The following is a 23,782-nucleotide window of genomic DNA, read 5'->3' on the forward strand; positions in this document are numbered from 1 at the left end:
AAGTGTGAGCTTTCATGGAAAACACAAAATTGTCTGGGTGACCCCAAACTTTTGAACGGTAGTGTAGGTCCATAATGGGTAAATTAAACACACGATCAATACTGTAATAAATTGTTCCACTTGGGACTTTACCTGAACACACACTTCAGGAGTCTTACCTCTGATTCAGCCTTCGGTCATCCTCGCTCCCAAAATCCTGGATCACAAAGACAGAAACAGAAAGGCAACTTAAAGATGTATACTAAAGGATGAAAAACACGCCTTCGTGAACCAAAAGAATTCATTCTAAAATGAAATAATGAATCATCAGTTTGTGTCTTGAGAAATCTACAGTACATGCCTTAATGCCTGAAGTAAAACACAAAGTATACAAGCAGATCAATCTAAATGTATATCTCATCGTATGGTCTCAGTCTCAGATAAAGCTGGTGCCGAACTAGGAATGTGCTGATAATTATAGATACGTGTTATCATGGACACTTTAAACCACTTCTACATTCCAGGACGTTGCAGGGCGACAACATCTTTGAAGATTCCTTCCTCGAGACAAATCTCAAGGCAACATCGCAGGTGAAGGAAATCCCATAATTGAGTTTAGTAGTGTTCCATGAAGTTTGAGAAACATGGCAGAAGGAACGGATACAGACACTGACTACTGTGATTAAAGAATATATTTTAAGTTCTGGGTTATATATGTTGATGTATTGCCTCCCACACGCTGAAGGGTCATCCATCCATCCATTTTTTATACCGCTTATCCATCAGTGGGAGCTGGAGCCAACCTCAGTTAACTTCGGGTGAGAGCCAGTTGACCTAGTCTGGCGCAATCAGAGAAAAGCCATGTGGAAAACATGCAAACTCCATTCAGAATAGCCTTAGTTGGTCATGAGGTTCAAACCCAGAACCTTCTTGCTGTGAGGCAACACTGCTAACCACTGTACCGCCCCACTGAAGGGTCAAGTCATGTGAAATCACCAAAGGCCTCCTAACAGACCATCTCAGATTTGCTTCATACTTTCTGGAAATAATGTCAATATGCCCAGTAAATATGGAGTAAATGTCCAGGCTTATTATCTGCAACAGTTTCTGAGATACAGAGGCTTTAAAAGGACTTTGTGGCCCTGTGCTCGACAAAAAAAGCTACCCAATTCCCCAAGTCATTACTCTTGAACTGTTTGAGCTAGAGGCATGAAATTTTCAGGGAATGTTGTTTAATACAAGCTGTATTTCAAGTCTAAAACTAAAAAGGTCCACAGTTGCATATTTGCAACTGCAGAATACTGTATATGGGCCATTTTCAAAAAATTGTACCAATTACGGTAAAGAAATCTCATCTCATCTCATTATCTCTGGCCGCTTTATCCTGTTCTACAGGGTCGCAGGCAAGCTGGAGCCTATCCCAGCTGACTACGGGCGAAAGGCGGGGTACACCCTGGACAAGTCGCCAGGTCATCATAGGGCTGACACATAGACACAGACAACCATTCACACTCACGGTCAATTTAGAGCAGGGGTGCCAGGGTGAAATTGGTAAGGGGGCCAGATTTTTTTCAAGTGGGACCTTGGGGGCCGAATTACACTTTTGGCCTGAAAAGACCAGACACTAACTCAACAAAAGGACATTATTTTATATGATTTTTGAAGGCCTATACGCCCAAAAGGAATTGTAAAGCTATAGCCTCAAAATGAGGCGCACAATAACATGGCAGACAAAAGCAATTTACCCTCTGAAAATGTAACAGTCTAAGCATGCAAGTAGCCTACATTTATAAAAAAAAATGCTACAGAAATGGACTAAGACACAAATAACACAAGTGTAAACTGTAAATGACTTGGATCAGATTTATTGATCTTGCACATCAAAAACATGTCAATGCATAGGCCTAATTAGGCCAATTAAAACGATTGGTAAGTAGGCCTAAACGAGTCAAAAGAAAGAAGTGCCAGGGTAAATAATTCCACCAATAGGTCAAGTGACTAAATATCCAGTAGCATTAGTTTAAAAGAGCCAAATATGACTGAACATACCAATAAAAACAAACTACAGATGGCACATTAACTTTGCTGGTCAAGTCCCACATATATTTCCACACACCCATCCTGTTTATTCCCCCTCAAGCACACAGCACAAGGTTACATGGGGGAGAAATACCAGCTACATTTTACATGTGGAAGCCAGAAGTCTTTTACTTTTTACCAGCTTGTCGACATTGGGGGACAGACTCTGGGCAGTTGCTATTTTCATGACATCGTTGAGATGTCCATGGGTCAGACGACTACGCAGTTTCGATTTATTAATATTCATTACTGAAAATGCCTGTTCACATAAATATGTTGTCCCGAACATACATTGTATTTTACCGGCAAAGGCCGTGATAATTGGGTACTCTGGTGGCAATGACTGATAGAAAGATTGGATTCCAACAGATGCGTATTTATCCTTGACGAATGCACCCTCCGAAAATGGCTTGGACACTTTTGCGATCTCCCACGCGATGATGTAGCTCACCTTCACTGCCCCAACATGAAATAAAATGTACAACAAAGATATTGAGACACCCCTCTTTGAAAACAGCCGCATTTAACATTAAAGGAGAACTGAAGATGATGTATGATATTAAAACGAACCTTCATGTGTCTCTCGAGACTTTGAGAAAGCTGCTTGCTGTTTTTGAAGGTTTGAGGCAAGCTCATTTAGCTTTTCAGTCCTGCGTTGCCCGGTGAATTGGCTGTATTTGTCGGCGTGGGTCTCGTAATGTCTTTTGACATTGTATTCCTTCGGTACAGCCACTTGTTGCGAACAAATCAGACAAACAGGTTTTCCCCCTACTTCCCAGAAAAAGTATTTCTCTCTCCATTTTTCCTGAAAGATGCGACCCTCAGAATCAACTTTTCTCTTTTTAGACAACATCTTGTGAACGAGCAACAACTAGCCTACTCTACATTAAATCCGGGTCATTGCACCTGCGCGTGCTGCAGCAAGCAGAGAGCAGCTAAAAACGAACCGATGGATTACACGAAAATGGAATCAAATTGAAACATTAGATTTAAAATCATTACGAAAAAACCCCCCACAAAACATTCGATTTTTATTAATTTATTATTAAAAAAAAAAAGTCTCATGAACCACCGGGCCGGATGTGATGACCAATCGGGCCGTATCCGGCCCACGGGCCGTTACCATGGCACCCCAGATTTAGAGTCACCAGTTAACCTAACCTGCATGTCTTTGGACTGTGGGGGAAACCGGAGCACCCGGAGGAAACCCACGCAGACACAGGGAGAACATGCAAACTCCGCACAGAAAAGCTCTCGCCGGCCACGGGGCTCGAACCCGGACCTTCTTGCTATGAGGCGACATCGCTAACCACTACACCACCGTGACGCCCACGGTAAAGAAATGAAAAAAAAAATTGTCACTCTTTCTTTCTATAAATGTACAAAAAGGTTGCCTATTGATTAAAATCAAGTCCTACTAATCAGCAAAGCTAGATTCCTATTATTTTTATAAAAAAAATAATTTTTCTGAAATTGTGGCTCTCTTTACCGTTACCATACCATTTTCAAGGTAACGGTAAAGAATCAATACCCTTTCCTTACCGTTCCTGGATACAGAATAAAGTTTTAATAAAGTTAAAAAGGAATAAAGTGTTCTATAAAAATAAAACTATTTATTTTCCAAACAAACACTTCAATTAAGATTATTACAGAACACAGGGTGTTTTTATAAAACTAAATTCTTAAACATAGCTCGATTAAAGAGAACAAGATTAACAAATTTTAATATTCTATTTTATGAGAACTTTGTTGCTTTTTGGTGTTATCATCCGAGGCATGTTTAGATTTTTTTCTTTGGAGGCATGATTTAATCTGAAAAATGACAAGAACCAATGAAAACCTTCAAATCTGAAAATTTCTAATAATTATTTATTATGATCTTTTTGTTATGACTTAATGAATGGAAACTTAACATTGACTTATTATCATTATTTTACAATAAAGAAATTTTTTCTTTAGAAATGTGGAAATTTTGATAATAGATTATTTGGTGAGAATAAAAAGCCTTTTTGCAGTGTTGGCCTACCTTTCTGAATGGAAATATTTAGGTAAAATAAGCAAAAAAGCTTTTATTATATTTCATCTGGGGCAGCACGGTGGTGTAGTGGTTAGCGCTGTCGCCTCACAGCAAGAAGGTCCTGGGTTCGAGCCCTGGGGCCGGCGAGGGCCTTTCTGTGTGGAGTTTGCATGTTCTCCCCGTGTCCGCGTGGGTTTCCTCCGGGTGCTCCGGTTTCCCCCACAGCCCAAAGACATGCAGGTTAGGTTAACTGGTGACTCTAAATTGAGCGTAGGTGTGAATGTGAGTGTGAATGGTTGTCTGTGTCTATGTGTCAGCCCTGTGATGACCTGGCGACTTGTCCAGGGTGTACCCCGCCTTTCGCCCGTAGTCAGCTGGGATAGGCCCCAGCTTGCCTGAGACCCTGTAGAACAGGATAAAGCGGCTAGAGATAATGAGATGAGATGAGATATTTCATCTGGTACACAATGACTTAAAATATTTTAAATTCAATTCTATTTGCCTATTTGGCCCGGAAATCTAGAGAAAAACAGACATTTATGCATGATTTTCTCTTTACCGTTACCAAAGTTTCTTTACCGTTACTAGGAATGGTAACGGTAAAGAAAGTATATGGTAACGGTAAAGAGGTGTCTCATTCTCTTACAACACCGCATGACAGTTATGCTTTCAAATAATTGCTCATATTTCATCACTCAAACTTGATCAACAACTACAAATAGTTTCTATTTCATCACTGATGTCTATAAGATATGTGCATCACGGTAAAGAAAGTATATTTGTGTGACATGAGTAATTAATGAAATGTTTTGCTCACCTTTCAGCTTCCACTGCCTCAAAAAAATTCAAAATGGAGTCCCAACATCCTGGCACTTCAGGATGTCGAACAGCTCCCTCTTTAGCAAGCACTAGGACCTAATTATTTTCAAAAATGTTTTTGGGTAACGGTAAAGAAACTAAAGTAACACAACAATATTTTTTGAATTTATAAAAAAAAAAAATCAGATAATGTACTCAATACTTTTGTTTAAACACCTAATTAGTTATTTTTGTGAAAAATAAAATTTACTCCTGAGTAAGTTCAAGAATGTAAGATATATTTATGAATAATTAGTTTTTGCATTGGTAACGGTAAAGAAAAATTATAACATAAATCACTCTTATTTTTCTTATTAAATACGATAAAAACTTCAGTATGAAAATTTAGAGAGGTTTTTATTGTCTGTGCAGTTATGTGAATCATTTTTCAATTAAACCCCTCTGTTCTGATGAGAAACTGAAAAATAAGTGAAGACTTCTTTACCGTAATAGGTACATTTTTTTGAAAATGGCCCATATAAACTTAAAAATACAAATTTCTGATTTGACCTCTTGTGCTCTCCACAAGACAGCACATCAGATCTTTCAGATTTTCATAATCAGTTACTCATGTTGTGCACGGTTTCCTGGGCATAATAACATTTCCAGAAAGTACTAACCAAATCTGAGCTGGTCAGTCGGGAACATTTTTGAAAATCTGGTGATTTTTCCCTGAGGAGGAATATGAGGGAAGTGAAGAAGAACCCAAAATTGTTGACATTTTTACAATTGTGTTGTTTAGTAGCTTCTATAAATCACTACCTGCATGGTGGTGCTATCATCCTAATACGGCATCTTTCCATAGTGCCCCCTAACGATCACCAGTGGATGATGATATCACCTGTGGCTTTGACAGGGAAAGAAGGGGGTGTGGGCAAAGATACATAATGCTGTGTCATTATGCAGAGACTCAGAGTGTTGGCGCGCCCGCGTCCAAGATGCACTATTTCGAATAATGAACACATTGTCGAGAGGGGCAGGGGCCAATATGGACGCGAGCATTTTATACCCTATTTGGAACGTTTCGTGGCGTATTACTTGACTTCATGGTCTCAATATCGAAAATCTTGCACAAATATGCAACTTCCAACATAATTATCTGGATATTCAACAGATTTCAGCATCGGGTGAATTTGTTTTGACCGCCGCCATATTGAATATACGTCGGACCCGTTCGTGTATTTACGCCGCCCCGTTTGTAGCATCCCAAGCGAGTAAAACCTGATCCAAGTCTTTCGCTAGGTGGCGTCTTATGGTCTATGTACGAATATTCGAAAGAGACAAGAAAACATGGATAAGAAAAAAAGAAAAAATACATCTATTTTGTCATTCTTCGGCAGAAAGAGAGTACATTCACCTGAAAAAACTGATACCCAAGGTAATTAGTCATACTAGATTTACAACAACTACTACTACTGCAACATCAACTACTACAACAGCAACCACTACTACTACCACCACTGCCACTACCACTGGTGACTACTACTACTACTGTACTATAGACCTACACCAAACTGAAAACAAGTTAATAAAACAAATTAATGAAATTAGAAGTAGAGATGATTAGAGACAAGCAGAATTAGACCGTCACAGCATGCAAAAAAACAAACCCATTCTTGTGCTATAATTTACAAGGAGTTGATAATATAGATGTGATATATAGTGGCCTGTGGTTGAATTCCAAAATATTGCCACTTATTAAACAACATCTCAATATATTTGGTTGAAGCATTGATTTTTGTCATCTACATTGCTTCATATGGCTTCTAATACCAAAAAAAAAAAACAGAATTGAGAAGAAAAAAAACAGCCCCGGGCTGCCCCAGCTGTTCATTGGGCTCGCTTCGCTCACTAGGTTAGCTTCAACTGAAAGATAATCACTGGGCCCCCCATTGTAGAAATGGGCCCGTTTTTTCCCAGGAGGGGCCCTGTGGGCCCCTTGACCTGCAAAACAATCTGAGTCTCTGATTATGTTGTAAAAAATACCAGAAGCTGGTTATGATTCAGCTGTAGCTGCAACTGCCAGCCTTTAGTCTGGGTTTATTTCTTTTTTGCTTAATAAGCCATTCATGAGGTGAGGTCAGGAATGCCTGCAAACTAAAGTTGGGTTTGTAAATAAACATAAGGTATTCGCTGTAACTAAGTGCATTATACTGTACATTTTTAAATAAAATTATATAAACAGCATCAAATAAAGGCATTTTGCTGCTTAGCTCTACTGGAATAGAATTACTCCCCCCCCACTTGATGCTTTTGGGCTGTTTTTTATGCCTCCGCCACCTTAAGGTACAGGAGGCATTATGTTTTCGGGTTGTCCGTCTGTCCGTGCGTCCCGAAACCTTGTGAACATGCTATCTCAAAGGCTAATGAAAGGAATTTCACCAAACTTTCACCATTTGTGCGCTTTGGGACAAACATGAACTGATTAGATTTTGAGGTTAAAAGGTCACAGGTCAAGATTACTGTGAGGTCAAATGTCCATCCCCAAACTTTGTGAACACCATATCTCAAAGACTAATGAAAGGAATTTCACCAAACTTTCACCATTTGTGCACTTTGGGACAAAGATGAAATGAGTAGCTTTTGAGATCAAAAGGTCTAAGGTCAAGGTCACTGTGAGGTCAAATGTCTGTCTGAAAACCTTGTGAACGCAATATCTCCAAGGCAAATGAAAGGAATTTCACCAAACTTTCACCATTTGTGCATTTGGGGACAAACATGAACTCATTAGATTTTGAGGTTAAAAGGTCACAGGTCAAGATTACTGTGAAGTCAAATGTCCATCCCCAAATCACAACTTAATAAGGCGTGTAGTCTACCAGGCGGAGGCCGTTGGCGTCGAGTTCTATCTAGTTTAGGACATTTCTTCTTAAAAACCTGGTTGCTTCTGCCATCAGGTTAAGACTTAGCCACAGATTGAGGTTTTATTACATCCAAATCTACAAAGGAATAATTGAGGGCAACAAAGTTTAGGTTTTGCCCCCCGCCACCCCAAAAAAGGGCAGATTCGATCTTTATTGAACACCTGTGGTTAGAATTAAAGATATGGAAGTTTTCTTGGACTCTTTATTCAAATGGCAATTCAATCCTCAGGTCAATTTGATTACTCTTAATAACTTAGCCCATGAGATGCAATCCATGGAACAGATTCACTTTGACGTGACATTGTAATGAAGACCCGCCTTGATGAGAGGACTGACAGACTGCACTCTCAATTGAAAAAACTTCCATACAAAGAGGTGTCGATTTGGTCAACCAAATTCTTTCCAGCATGAATTCTATTCTACTCTTCAGGAAAAAAAACAGAAAAAAAACCTTCGTATCACACAATCTACATGAGAAATGAAAAGAATAAACTTTAAAAAATGATAGTTTGTGTGTGGAGGGAGAATTATGCCATATCAGTAGGCTTCAACAATCAGGCCATTATTAAAAAATGTTCTGTTCCCGGTCCACTGGTCGGGTGAGTGCCGTTTGTGCGGGTGAAATTTTTTTTTTAACGCCGTTTTTTCGACATTCTTTTTGGGCTCGTAAATCTAAAATCGAACTTGACATTTCTGCATTCCCAGGGCTTTCCACTAAGGCTCATACTAGCCAGCCATCACAAATAAGTAGCCAGCCGGAGGGGGAGTAAACACAAAATAAATTCCTGTGCACGCAGTTCCCAGGATTAAATGTATTTTCCACAGATCATTTATTTATTCACTTTACTCAAATACAAAGTAAAATGGCAGTAAATCTTCTTTCTTTTCTTGCGTATTGCATCATGAGGCGTTCCTGGCTTGTAAATCTCTTATTTTCGGTGCATGACACATTCACGCAACTGAGCATGCTATGAATTAACAACGACGACGGTCTGCAGTGGGGGCTACACAATTACACACTCAGCGAACATTTCTCCATTTGTGTATGAAAATACACTCCAACCACTCAGTTTGGTTTCATTTACAACCAACGGTGTCTTTTGATGCCGGCACGTAATTGAACAAGAGAAGACTGGTTTACCGGAGACAAAATAAGCGTTATCTCTGCATCTGTTCCCTCCAACACACTACTGCCTCCGCCGAGTGCGCGCGCACTCTGAACTGAATCAGCTCCGCGCATGCGCCGTGCGGCACAAAAAAATGGCAGCCACCGTGAAGGAAGGGGATCCGGAGTTTTCAAACATTTGCTTCAGTGTGAAATCGCAAAATGGTATTCTAGCGAACAACAAAATAGTAAAGATTCAGAAAAACAAATCATTCAGTGATCATTTTAATAGTGTAACTTCATCCGAACTAGGCCTAACGGTCGATTTAGAACTACAAAAAGTCCGTGTGTCGGACATTTTAAGTACCTTTGTAAAAGTTTTGCAAATGTTGCAGTCAGCATTTAAAATGCTAACTTAGTTTTTGTACAAGTTTCAGTTGATTAAACTGTCATTTTATTAAATGTGTCTGCTTTTGTAATAAAAAAGTACTGAAAGAAAAAGCAAACACAGCATTGCGATTTCTTATCCATCCATACATCTCATCTCATTATCTCTAGCTGCTTTATCCTGTTCTACAGGGTCGCAGGCAAGCTGGAGCCTATCCCAGCTGACTACGGGTGAAAGGCGGGGTACACCCTGGACAAGTCACCAGGTCATCACAGGGCTGACACATAGACACAGACAACCATTCACACCTACGGTCAATTTAGAGTCACCAGTTAACCTAACCTGCATGTCTTTGGACTGTGGGGGAAACCGGAGCACCCGGAGGAAACCCACGCGGACACGGGGAGAACATGCAAACTCCGCACAGAAAGGCCCTCGCCGGCCCCGGGGCTCGAACCCAGGACCTTCTTGCTGTGAGGTGACAGCGCTAACCACTACACCACTGTGCCGCCCCATCCATATATATATATATATATATATATATATATATATATATATATATATTTAAAAAAATCCCTCCCTCCCTCCCGAAAATTTTTTTGCTCACCTGGTGGACAGGAAACGGATTTTTTTTAAAGGATGGCCTCAGTGTTAATCTTTGAAAATAAACTTGATAGATAATATAGCATTTGGATATCTGGTGAAATAAAACCTGCTCTTTCTAGTGCACTCTAACCTCATAGTGATGGAACATTGTTTTACTGTACATTTGAGAACCTGATAAACTTATAATCATGTAAATACTGTATACTGCAGGGAAGTCAGCTGATTCCTTTATCTGAGAGCAGAGACTGAAGGGGAGGTGTTGGAGAACATGGTTTCTGATCACACAAACAAGGTTTCAACACAGTTCTTCAATGCGTGTGGAGGGCAGAACAACTGTGATTAGGTTACGAACCACAACAAGAAACCCAGGTAGGCCAACTATGAACAGCCGTCTCACACCTGACAGGGAAACGACTCGATTTAGCCTGAAACTGCCCTCAGGAGACACTTTCCACAATGCAACAATGCAGCTTTCCCTCTCACTCTGTCTAAAAGCAGAAACACCACTGACCTTAAGGAGGACCGTGGTAATAAAGAACCTAACGGAAATAATGGATCACGTCTTACAGGCATGTGCCAAGGTTACATTTTAAAAGTTACAGTAATTTCCTGACCTTTTTTGTCATGGTTTATGGTCTTATTATACTGTCATAGTTTGTTGACTCTCATTCTGTCGCTACCTTGTCAGAGAAATCAAAACTCACCTTCAAGACTGCGCATCTGGTCATAATGTACATCTGTACTAATCACGTAACAGACACATTTCTTCATCTGGAATCGTCCTCTACATTCAGTCGACCTGTAAACGGCTTCTTATTTCTGATCACCTTAAAGCATGTACGCAGAACCACGGCCTCACTTACGGCACAAGAATAGTTTTAAGTGTTAACAATAAATCTAATATAGTAATTTTTTCCGATTGAAGTGATTTATATAGGTAGCGGTCTGAGCGAATGACCTTGACGTCCGTAATGTCACAACAGGAAGTCTATCGGTCTCATCGCCATTTCCGCTATACTAAAACACAGAGCTGACTGCAACTCCGATCCTCAATTTTGAGCTAATTTATCACCATGCCACGTAGATGTGTTGCTGGCCGGTGAAGCAACACGACAGAAGCTGGATTTACGTTGCATTCATGGTCCAAGAATGTTCAAACTGCAAAGGTTTGGATGCGTTTTGTGAGAAGTTCACGGGCACATTGGGCACCTATGAAGTGGTCTCTCCTCTGCCCTGCACATTTTACTGAAGACTCGCACGAGACCTCTGATCTGTTGAGGAGTGTTGGCTATAAGCCCGTACTGAAAGAGAGTGCAGTACCAACAATTAAAGGAAAAGAAAGTATTTATTTTAAAAGGAAAGTGAGTTCATTTGCACCAGTCCTCCCGGAGTGAGCCAAGGGTTGTTGCTAAAACCCGGGACGGGACATGACATATCGCTCGGGCAGTGACCTCCCTGCAGTTGTTGCTAAAACCAGTGAACATCCCGTTCTGTCCTGGGTTTTAGTAATTGCCTGAGCCCAGCAGTAATGGCGGAGTACACAGTATGAAGAAAAGTGAATGAGTGGAGCAGTCGTCTTATTTCTAAACTGGATATTGCTGCCATCTCGCCCTTACATGAAAGAAGTGAATGAACGGAGAACTGAACAAACAACTGAAAGTCAGATTGTTTCAAAAACAATCGGCCTTCAAGAAGCGAGAACACAGATGGTTAAGCTCCGACTCTCATTTGGATAAAAAGAAACAACATGTTGTTTACCTGCATTTAGATTAATACGAGGGCAATTCCATGTAAATGTCAACCTCACCATGCAAAAATAAAGCAACATGTAATACATCAAAACCACTCCCAGAGATATCACCCAGGCCTGTATTTTACAGATGTGAATAAGTTGAACCAATTTGTAACCAACCTAATATGTCACTGTCAGTCTTTCTTTCTTATAATGTAAAACCCAAGCTAAAATCAACTTTGATCATGTACAATTCTATATTATTGCCACAAGCCACAGAAATGTATGCTAAAATCCACAAAACAGCAAAACAATAGCCATCCTAAATATTATTTAAGAACTTTGATAGTTTTAGCTGATATTTAGAGTTTTTCAAAGGGTTATGGTGGTTAAATTGCTGATTTTCTAAACATATGCCATGTCTATTTCAGACGCGTCACATCCATAACGGAATTTCGTCACATCCATAACGCTGACTTTTCCTTCCGAAACTCTGCATGAAATACAAAATATTTTAAACAAAGATTTTTTAATATTCACCTTGGACCCCTCTATCAAATGGATATCTCCATTTTGACATTAGGTTTACAATTTCACAGAGTTTGATAAAAATGTACAGTCACCCAAGAAAAGTGATACTTTTTCTGTCACATCCATAACACATCTTTTATTGGCATTTTCTGGCATGCCCTAGATGTACTATGGGAATTGTTCTTGTTCTATCACTTCTCCAGTATGGTACAGCCTTAAAATATGCAACACCTGTTTAAATACTGGGAGACAATAAAACATGCACTGGGTCATTTGTTGCCATTTTGAGTTCAAGTGTCACGTCCATAACGCTGGAATTGCTCACATGTAACTTGTATTGTGTGTTTAAGTTACTGGTATGAGATGATTTAATTTGCTTCATAATGTGATTGGCTCAGCTCATCTGATTATTTAATTAGCCTTTTACGTTTTATCAGTGAAAACGCATGCATGTACATGTATGTTGCATAAGTTATAACACCTATCCTGTTTTAATGAGAGTCAACCCACAATCAATGAAGTCAAATCAGTCTTAGTTGAGCGAGTCGGTAACGGGATTTCTTACTTTCACTATAAATTTATTTATATGACTTTGCTGTAAAAGACTTCGGCCTTAAAACCGGTTACCGCTGTGACGTCACGCACTCAGGGCTGGCTGGCTCAGCGGGGCAGCTCCAATGCCAACTCCGCAGTCGATATTATCTCTCAAAAATATATTTTTTTAATTCCCATTTATGCAGCATACAAGAGTCAAGGATGGAGATACTATCCACTCAGAAATTTATTTAAAAATAAAGGCTCTGCGTATCTCCTTTAAGGTGCACCCACAAGAAGGTTTTAAAAAATAAGCATGTTTATGTTTCGACTTTCAGTAGCGCAATACTATGGAAGCCGAGAGAGGCCCTTCATATAATCCTTTTTTATTCACCTTGTTATCCTGAGATAGCGACATAATTAATTCAGGATCTCGAGAAAACAACACAACTAATTCAAGATCTCGAGAAAACAAAACCGTTATTTCGAGATCTCGAGAAAACAAAACAATTATTTCATGATCTCGAGTAAACAGCTGAGAAATGGTTCATTCAGGTGCGCCAAGAGACTTGCGATATGCTGACTTTGGGGCTATTTCTCATTCTGTATAGACGCAACTTTGGTCATTAGAATGTCTGGAATAATCAATCACCTAATAAGGCAATATTTTGATCAGGGGTTGACACAGGAAGAGATTGCATTAAGTCTTTTAATAAGGGATAATTTCAAAATTAGTCCGCGGCACCTCCGCAGAAGACTGGCCCGGCTTCGTCTCTACCGACGGAGATACAGTGATCCAGCTGAGATCATGAAATAATTGTTTTGTTTTCTCGAGATCACGGAATAATTGTATTGTTATCTTGAGATTTCGAAATAACGGTTTTGTTTTCTCGAGATCTCGAATTAGTTGTGGTGTTTTCTCGAGATCCTGAATTAATTATGTCGTTATCTCGGGATAACAAGGTGAATAAAAAAAGATTATATGAAGGGCCTCTCGCGGCTTCCGTACAATACTGACTAACAAGCATCAACACTCCGCAGGATTTCTGTCAACATCTCCTCTAAATGTGTGTGGCAATGTTGTTGTGGGAAACAAACAGTCCTTCGTACATGGCGAGTATTTACATGACTTTGTTTTGTTTTCAACAGCCAATCAAATCCTGCGGATTAAACCATAGAACTAGTTTATATTATTCCCGCCCAAATATGCCGTTAATAAAACTTTTGAATTTCAGTTTCATGTTAAGCATTTAAATAAAGAAATTAATTAATTAAAAAAAAATAGGTCCTTGCAACCTAACCAACTTAGCTAGCTAATGAGCTTTATACACAGTCTGGACATTTATATGCAGACTGTTTATCAAAACTTTAAAGAAATCATTGGTTAAAAAACAAAACTAGGTAGTTAGCATACACTTGTGAATCTGTTCACAAATGGTCCATTCTGGTTCAGTCCAAATATAACCAGTTATGAGAGTGACTTTGCTGAGAGAGAGACAAACATAACTAGCTTCAAATCTGGATGAAGGGCAATTCCATGTAAATGTCAACCTCACCATGCAAAAATAAAGCAACATGTAATACATCAAAACCACTCCCAGAGATATCACCTAGGCCTGTATTTTACAGATGTGAATAAGTTGAACCAATTTGTCACAAGAATCGTTCCCTTCGCCTTAATATGTCAGTCTTTCTTTCTTATAATGTAAAACCCAAGCTAAAATCAACTTTGATCATGTACAATTCTATATTATTGCCACAAGCCACAGAAATGTATGCTAAAATCCACAAAACAGCAAAACAATAGCCATCCTAAATATTATTTAAGAACTTTGATAGTTTTAGCTGATATTTAGAGAGTTTTTCAAAGGGTTATGGTGGTTAAATTGCTGATTTTCTAAACATATGCCATGTCTATTTCAGATGCGTCACATCCGTAACGGAATTTCGTCACATCCATAACGCTGACTTTTCCTTCCGAAACTCTGCATGAAATACAAAATATTTTAAACAAAGATTTTTTAATATTCACCTTGGACCCCTCTATCAAATGGATATCTCCATTTCGACATTAGGTTTACAATTTCACAGAGTTTGATAAAAATGTACAGTCACCCAAGAAAAGTGATACTTTTTCTGTCACATCCATAACACATCTTTTATTGGCATTTTCTGGCATGCCCTAGATGTACTATGGGAATTGTTCTTGTTCTATCACTTCTCCAGTATGGTACAGCCTTAAAATATGCAACACCTGTTTAAATACTGGGAGACAATAAAACATGCACTGGGTCATTTGTTGGCATTTTGAGTTCAAGTGTCACGTCCATAACGCTGGAATTGCTCTGAATAAGATGGCTTAGAGGACAGCTGTCTCAATGGACTGAAGGTGTTGTGACAAATAAAATCTATTGGCAGTAATGGAATTGTATGGCAGACATTCCACATAAAAATGTGTGCAAGCATTGGCGACCTCCTCACTGAGATCAACAGGTGACATGGACTGGCGGCAGGCATCATGGGAAGCCTTGGGCACGGTGGTGTAGTGGTTAGCACTGTTGCCTCACAGCAAGAAGGTTCTGGGTTTGAGTCCAGCGGCCGATGTGGGCCTTTCTGTGTGGAGTCTGCATGTTCTCACCACGTCTGCATGGGTTTCCTCTGGGTGCTCCGGTTTCCCCCACAGTCCAAAGACATACCGGTATGATTAGGTTAACATGGGGCAGCCATGACCTGAGGTTGGGCTGAAAGTGCCCTTGAGCAAGGGCACCTAGCCCACAACTGCTGCCGGGGCACTGTAGCATACAGTAGGTACCCACTGCTCTGGGTATGTGTGTGTGCTCATTGCTCACTTGTGTGTGCATGTGTGTGTTCACTGCTTCAGATGAGTTAAATGCAAAGGGTAAATTTCACTGTATGCTTGAGTGTACATGTGACAAATAAAGGCTTCTTGGCTTGGATTCTTCTTAAGCCTTTGGAGACCACTCTGGAGACGATGTGACATCTCCCAACGCACCAAACTATGGATCTACAAGGCTGTGGATTTGTCTGTGCTGCTCTACAGCACAGAGACCTGGCCTCTCAGCAAGACCTTGGCCACCCGTGTTCTCAGCTTCGAGTTCCGTGCCCTCAGGACCATTGAGGGGGTGCATTGGTACAACTGTCTCTCCAACGAGGAGCTCCGCCAGAGGACTAACTAACCAAATATCCTCCGCACCATCATACAGTGCCGTGTTTATTAGCTCGGACACGTCCTGCGCTGCATAGACGACCACCCCACAAGAGCCATTTATGAGATTGATCCGCCAGCGGTGGGATGGAGACGCCCTTGCGGACAACCACGCACCTGTTGGAATGATATCGTTCGTCAAGACTTCCAGCAGATGAATTTGAGGTTGGAGGACATCCTGGCACTCAACCAAGACTATGAGAGATGGCGGAGTTCGGTGGCGCTGGTGGGCTCAATGCCATGCTGGCATGAGGTTTAGGAGGGAGGGAGGGAGGGAGGGAGGGAGGGAGGGAGGAGGAATCATTGTTAAAATCAAGTTTTATGTAAGTAGACGTTTATCATTAGCGTTTCTGGAAGGAGGTTCCAGTGTCAGAGTTTTGTAACACAAGTATCCCTGTAATTTTTCCCATCACAGCAAAGTCTTCAGGACAGAGGATTTTGCAGTTTCTCAGTAAGCTGGCAAGCTTGTTTTTGTTTTGGTCTTATTAACTTCAAGAGCGAGTAATAGAGAGGCTGGTGAGGGAACAACTGTTTATAGCTGCTATGCCAAAAATGATAACAGGAACTAACTTGTTTTGCGGACTTTCCACAACGTTAAATGAAACTATAAATGAATAAAAAGTACAAAAAAAAAGGTATTGTTCTTTAACTGATAAGAAATTTTAATGGTTGGAACACATCTGTGGTATAAGAGGAATAAATCACACTGAGGCATGTTATTATAGAAAATAAATCAGGGTGGTAATAATAACACCGCTTCACAGTGGGTTGCATCACAGCACCCCATGCGTGATATAGTTTTCCTCTAACAGCACACCTCCAAGTGGTTTGTTCCTCACTTAATGAGTAAAAGTAATAGATAAATGAACATCAAGTCAGCTACTTATTCCTGAAACAGTGAGGAGTGTGTTATAAAAATGGTAAAGATGCCCACTATAATTGCAGAAAAGCATGCTGTGACATCATTTACCATGATATCGATATTACATCACTCAGCTGAACGACAAACATACTGTACACATGCACACCGTCTATTATACAATCTACACATTTTCTTAATTAATTTTCCCCTTTCTAATGCTCTGTCCATTCCTCGAGGACTTTGCTACCTCTCTCTCCCTCATTCTAATGGTGCGAAGAGATGACATCACTGCAGCTGTGTGTCCCTCTATTGGGTGGGTTATTCTGCAAAATCCAAATGTGTGTGTGTGTTAGTACCAAGATGATGGAGCAGCCCCACCCTCACCAAGGACAGAGCACTTTACTCAATTCACCTCCCCCAGTACCCCCTTCCCTTAGGGTGCAATGACGTCATTAGTGCAACAACATGATCTTCCACAGAGCCCAAATGGTACATTTGATTCTGATGATCTAATGAAGCAGTGATTCCTGCGCAACCTGTTACACACCTTAAACGACAGCCCAGTTCCCGAGGCCAGAAAATGAAAAACAGCATGACATACGAGTAAATGTAATATTTTGCATAATATTTAATACTTGGAGACCATGAAATCCGTGAAGGACGTCCGACTGTACAATTGTGTGCACATCATCTGATCAGTTTTGTTTACACTGCGGCTTGATGTGAGCATGTGTTGCTTGCGCCCTCTACTGATGAAACTCACATTCTGTAGCAAAATGGCCAATGACGTCATAGCAAGATTTTGAAAATTACTATACACAGCATGTAACATTGTGAATTAACAAATTACTTGCTTTGTTACGGATATCAACAGTGCGCTACATTTATATTCAATTCCTCTGTAATGGCAACGAACACTGTTCTTCTCTAAAAAGGTCATGTGATGCCACTGAGACACAACCTGAGCCGGTTTGTATCTGTGCAGCTTTAATCTCTTCCCAAATGGATGTCCGAGACTCCTCAGAGCATCATTTGTGTTACAGAATAACTGGCATCATGTTAGCTAATCGAATGAGAAGCGGATGAAACACGTATTGTTTTAAGGCATGATGTAGGTTGTGTTATACAGTGGTGCTTGCAAGTTTGTGAACCCTTTAGAATTTTCTATATTTCTGCATAAATATGACCTAAAACATCATCAGATTTTCACACAAGTCCTAAAAGGAGATAAAGAGAACCCAGTTAAACAAATGAGACAAAAATATTATGCTTGGTCATTTATTTATTGAGGAAAATGATCCAATATTACATATCTGTGAGTGGCAAAAGTATGTGAACCTCTAGGATTAGCAGTTAATTTGAAGGTGAAATCAGAGTCAGGTGTTTTCAATCAATGGGATGACAATCAGGTGTGAGTGGGCACCCTGTTTTATTTAAAGAACAGGGATCTGTCAAAGTCTGATCTTTACAACATGTTTGTGGAAGTGTATCATGGCACAAACAAAGGAGATTTCTGAGGACCTCAGAAAAAGCGTTGTTGATGCTCATCAGGCTGGAAAAGGTTACAAAACCATCTCTAAAGAGTTTGGACTCCACCAATCCATAGTCAGACAGATTGTGTACAAATGGAGGAAATTCAAGACCATTGTTACCCTCCTCAGGAGTGGTCGACCAACAAAGATCACTCCGAGAGCAAGGTGTGTAATAGTCAGCGAGGTCACAAAGGACCCCAGGGTAACTTCTAAGCAACTGAGGGCCTCTCTCACATTGGCTAATGTTAATTAGCATGAGTCCACCATCAGGAGAACACTGAACCACAATGGTGTGCATGGCAGGGTTGCAAGGAGAAGCCACTGCACTCCAAAAAGAACATTGCTGCTCATCTGTAGTTTGCTAAAGATCATGTGAACAAGCCAGAAGGCTATTGGAAAAATGTTTTGTGGACGGATGAGACCAAAATTTTTGGTTTAAATGAGAAGCGTTATGTTTGGAGAAAGGAAAACACTGCATTCCAGCATAAGAACCTTATCCCATCTGTGAAACTTGGTGGTGGTAGCATCACGGTGTGGGCCTGTTTTGCTGCATCTGGGCCAGGATGGCTTGCCATCATTGATGGAACAATGAATTCTGAATTATACCAGCGAATTCTAAAGGAAAATGTCAGGACATTTGTCCATGAACTGAATCTCAAGAGAAGGTGGGTCATGCAGAACAACGACCCTAAGCACACAAGTCGTTCTACCAAAGAATGGTTAAAGAAGAATAAAGTTAATGTTTTTGAATGGCCAAGTCCCGACCTTAATCCAATCGAAATGTTGTGGAAGGACCTGAAGTGAGCAGTTCATGTGAGGAAACCCACCAACAGCCCAGAGTTGACACTGTTCTGCACGGAGGAATGGGCTAAAATCCCTCCAAGCCGGTGTGCAGGACTGATCAACAGTTACCGGAAACATTTAGATGCAGTTATTGCTGCACAAGAGGGGTCACACCAGATACTGAAAACAAAGGTTCACATACTTTTGCCACTCACTGTAATATTGGATCATTTTCCTCAATAAATAAATGAGCAAGTATAATATTTTTGTCTCATTTGTTTAACTGGGTTCTCTTTATCTACTTTTAGGACTTATGTGAAAATCTGATGATGTTTTAGGTCATATTTATGCAGAAATATAGAAAATTCTAAAGGGTTCACAAACTTTCAGGCACCATTGTATATCAAACCTTAGGAGACAACATAGCATCATTGTATTGTGTATATGGATGAGGTTAATGCTTCATCACTCAGGAAACTGTCAGGTGCATGTTCAAAGTCAATAGGTCATTGTACTAGCAAATCGAAGGCGTGCGCGTCAGTTGTGGTAACATGACCAAAACTTACGCGCTAATTTTTTTTTTTTTTAAATCGCTTTTCAAAATGTCCTGATCATCAGGTATATTTCATAAAACTCATTCACTATGAAACTAATCTTCTACATGTGTACATTTCTTATGGCTATTTTACATAATATCACAAAATATTATCTGGCCAATTATTAATACACCTACAAGGCGTGTGTAATCCTACGCAGCAAGATTGTAAACACATTCCCACACAAGTTTAATGCCTTGTGTTAAGATTTATTCACATTTATAAACTATTTCATCTTGTAATACAAGTGGTTAGAAATGAAAGACAGTATATCGATGAAAAAGATGTAACAGTTGTGGGAAACTGCTTTACATACGGTATACATCTCTGCTGTGAAGAGATCAATCCAGAAGCAAACGTGTTATGGTATGGTTGTTTATTTTCTCATCTTAGGTTTGCTCTTGATAGCTCTTCGTGCTCATGAAATTAAACATATATTTTTGTTCTTGAAATTAAACATATATTTTTGATATTGTTGATCTGTCTGCTAAAAATATGACATCCCGTAGCATGTCATGACACTTCCTTTGTGAAAGCCGTATAAAATCAGGCCAATCTGCCTGCATTCATCTTCATATTAAAATAAACGCAACAGAGTAAAATGTGTTACATGTTGAACGTGTTAAATGTGTCACTTCCTCTATCCATGTAACTTACAAATATTAAAACGTGAACACAAATTATTAGTTAGTTATATAAAAGTTAGTTTTGTTTTTACCTCAGGTTTCATACTGTTGTTTTTCCCTCCGGTTTTTTACTTCAGGTTTAATACTGCAGTTTTTGTTTTTACCTCAGGTTTTATACTTTAGCCCAGAAAAACAAAAACCTCAGGTTTTTGTTTTTACCTCAGGTTTCATACTGCGGGTTTTGTTTTTACCTCAGGTTTCATACTGGGTTTTTGCTTTTACCTCAGGTTTCATACTGCGGGTTTTTGTTTTTACCTCAGGTTTCATACTGCGGGCTTTTGTTTTTACCTCAGGTTTCATGCTGTGCTTTTGTTTTTACCTCAGATTTTATACTGGTGCTTTTGTTTTTACCTCAGGTTTTATACTTTACCCCAGAAAAACAAAAACAAAAACCTCAGGGTTTTGTTTTTACCTCAGGTTTCATACTGGGTTTTTGCTTTTACCTCAGGTTTCATACTGCGGGTTTTTGTTTTTACCTCAGGTTTCATACTGCGGGTTTGTTTTTACCTCAGGTTTCATACTGTGCTTTTGTTTTCACCTCAGATTTTATACTGGTGCTTATGTTTTTATCTCAGGTTTTATACCACGGTTTTCGTTTTTACCTCGGATTTAATACCGCGGCTTTCATTTTTCCCTCAGATTTTATACAGTGGTTTTTGTTGTTACCTCGGATTTTGTACTCCGGATTTTGTTTTTACCTCGGGTTTCATACTGCGGCTTTTGTTTTTACCTCAGGTTTCATACTGCGGTTTTTGTTTTTACCTCGGATTTTGTACTTCGGCTTTTGTTTTTACCCCAGGTTTCATACTGCGGCTTTTGTTTTTACCCCAGGTTTCATACTGCGGCTTTTGTTTTTACTCCAGGTTTCATACTGCGCTTTTTGTTTTTACCCCATGTTTCATACTGCGTTTTTTGTTTTTACCCCATGTTTCATACTGCGTTTTTTGTTTTTACCCCATGTTTCATACTGCGGGTTTTGTTTTTACCTCAGGTTTCATACTGGTGCTTTAGTTTTTACCTCAGGTTTTATACTGTGGTTTTCGTTTTTACCTCAGGTTTTATACTGCGGTTTTCGTTTTTACCTCAGGTTTTATACTGCGGTTTTCGTTTTTACCTCAGGTTTTATACTGCGGTTTCGTTTTTACCTCAGGTTTTATACTGCGGTTTTCGTTTTTACCTCAGGTTTTATACTGCGGTTTTCGTTTTTACTTCAGGTTTCATACTGCGATTTTCGTTTTTACCTCAGGTTTCATAATGCAGGTTTTTGTTTTTACCTCAGATTTTATACTGGTGCTTTAGTTTTTACCTCAGGTTTTATACTGCGGTTTTCGTTTTTACTTCAGGTTTCATACTGCGGTTTTTGTACCGCAGCTTTTGTTTTTACCCCAGGTTTGATACTGCGGCTTTTGTTTTTCCTTCAGATTTTATACTGGAGTTTTTGTTTTTACCTCAGATTTTATATTCCGGCTTTTGTTTTTTTACCTCAGATTTTATACTGCGTTTTTTGGTTTTACTTCAGATTTCACACTGCAGTTTTTGTTTTTTTTTTACCTCAGATGTAATAAGTTTTCAGTTCATAGTTATTATATTATAGTCTTATTGACAGAAGAGGAAATTACATTTGTTGTGCGCCTTTACAAATTTATTAAAGATTATAAGAACTGTACGTTTTGACCCTGATTTTTTTTATCAGCAGACAGAAATCAAAGAAATGTAATTTTTTAGTTTATCCAGTTTTGTGCAGTAAATGTGTATTCTACCTTTCCTAAATAAACACTCCATTGCTCATACTATATTCAACACGAAATCACAATTTGCTGTAAATGAAGAACATGCGGATTAACAGACAATAAGGGATATTTCTTTTATATTTCAGTGTATATAAAAATAGCCCTTTGCTCTGTGATTAGCCCTGGCTAGCTGAGGTGTGAGTGACCGACTCGGACTGACAGGTAGGGCGCTGTGCTGTGCGGTGCGGTGTTGTGTTAGCTAACCGGCTAGTTCATTCACCATAATAAATATGACGGCTGAACAGTAAACAATAAACATGTTCATTTTTTTAAACGTTGAAATGTTAAAGGTGGCAGTCTAATACACGGATTCAGCTCATCAATTCAGTGTCATTTTAGTTTGGGGGGGAAATGACGGCTACAAATCTGTGTTGTCAACATGCAGACGCTAACTGGCTAGCTAATGATTCCCCAGAAAGAACGAGCTGGAGTGTATGACAAGCGCAGGACATGTTGTTGTTGTTGTTGATCCCGGTGCTTTGCTAATAAATGTAACGAGCGCGTGTTCTAAACGGCAGCCCGGTAGAAAAACGCGTGCACGCGCATGCACACACACACACACAGGCCTCCTTCAGAAGCCCGCGTCCCGCTAAACCCTGCCTTTCCTGTTCCTGTTTCCCGGCTTACCGTCTCTGCGTTGGCGGTGCTAGCGCTGGCCGTGCTCGGGGTCGGAGATCGCTGCAGCGTTACCAAAGCCATGCTGGAAATCCTCTAATAATCCAGAAACGAGTCCAGAACGGTTCGGAAAGGCGGCTCAGGTCTTTAACAGCGGGTACAAATGGCCCCAGGCAGCTCTCGGCATCTCCGGCGGCTGGGATGTGATCACGGCGGCGCTTTGCATGAAGCCTCGCCTGATTTTGGTCCGAAAGACGAGTTTCTTAAACCTCCTGCATGTCATGAAATATCTGCTTCAAATAACAAAGTGTTACTGAACTGGAGCTGAGTCAGGCTGCTAAATCTGACTCCTACAGAGTGTTCCTGATGAGTGTAGGAGCGGCTGAACTCTCTCTCACACACACACACACACTCACTCTCTCTCTCTCCAGCATCAGGACATGTGAGCAAATGCAGACATGATGATGATGCTATTGGCTGTCAGGGATTTACAGCATTAAGATCACAGTACATGCAGAGGTTGATCATCTTCCTCCTTTAATGTGATGCAGATATGTATGACAATCCCAGGTTTGTTTGTGAACCCTTTAGAATTTTCTATATTTCTGCATAAATATGACCTAAAACATCATCAGATTTTCACACAAGTCCTGAAAGGAGATAAAGAGAACCCAGTTAAACAAATGAGTCAAAAATATTATACTTGGTCATTTATTTATTGAGGAAAATGATCCAATATTACATATCTGTGAGTGGCAAAAGTATGTGAACCTTTTGTTTTCAGTATCTGGTGTGACTCCCTTGTGCAGCAATAACTGCAAATAAACGTTTCCGGTAACTGTTGATCAGTCCTGCACACCGGCTTGGAGGAATTTTAGCCCATTCCTCTGTACAGAACAGCTTCAACTCTGGGATGTTGGTGGGTTTCCTCACATGAACTGCTCGTGTCAGGTCCTTCCACAACATTTTGATTGGATTAAGGTCAGGACTTTGACTTGG

The 23,782-nt window shown here is 39.9% G+C and overlaps 1 protein-coding gene across 1 annotated transcript in view; it reads right to left on the reverse strand.

The window, feature by feature from the left end:
- ssh1a (slingshot protein phosphatase 1a) overlaps positions 1-23,173 on the reverse strand; it is a 151,652-nt gene extending 128,479 nt beyond the window's left edge. The window contains exons 1-2 of the mRNA XM_060906783.1: positions 22,796-23,173; positions 159-196 (exon numbers count right to left, since the gene is read on the reverse strand). Of these exons, the coding sequence (XP_060762766.1) occupies positions 159-196; positions 22,796-22,867 (110 nt within the window). The 5' untranslated portion in view covers positions 22,868-23,173. The remainder of the gene's footprint in view (positions 1-158; positions 197-22,795) is intronic.
- Positions 23,174-23,782: the final 609 nt, after the last annotated feature.

Source organism: Neoarius graeffei, chromosome 24 (assembly GCF_027579695.1).
Source record: "Neoarius graeffei isolate fNeoGra1 chromosome 24, fNeoGra1.pri, whole genome shotgun sequence".
NCBI lineage: Eukaryota > Metazoa > Chordata > Actinopteri > Siluriformes > Ariidae > Neoarius > Neoarius graeffei.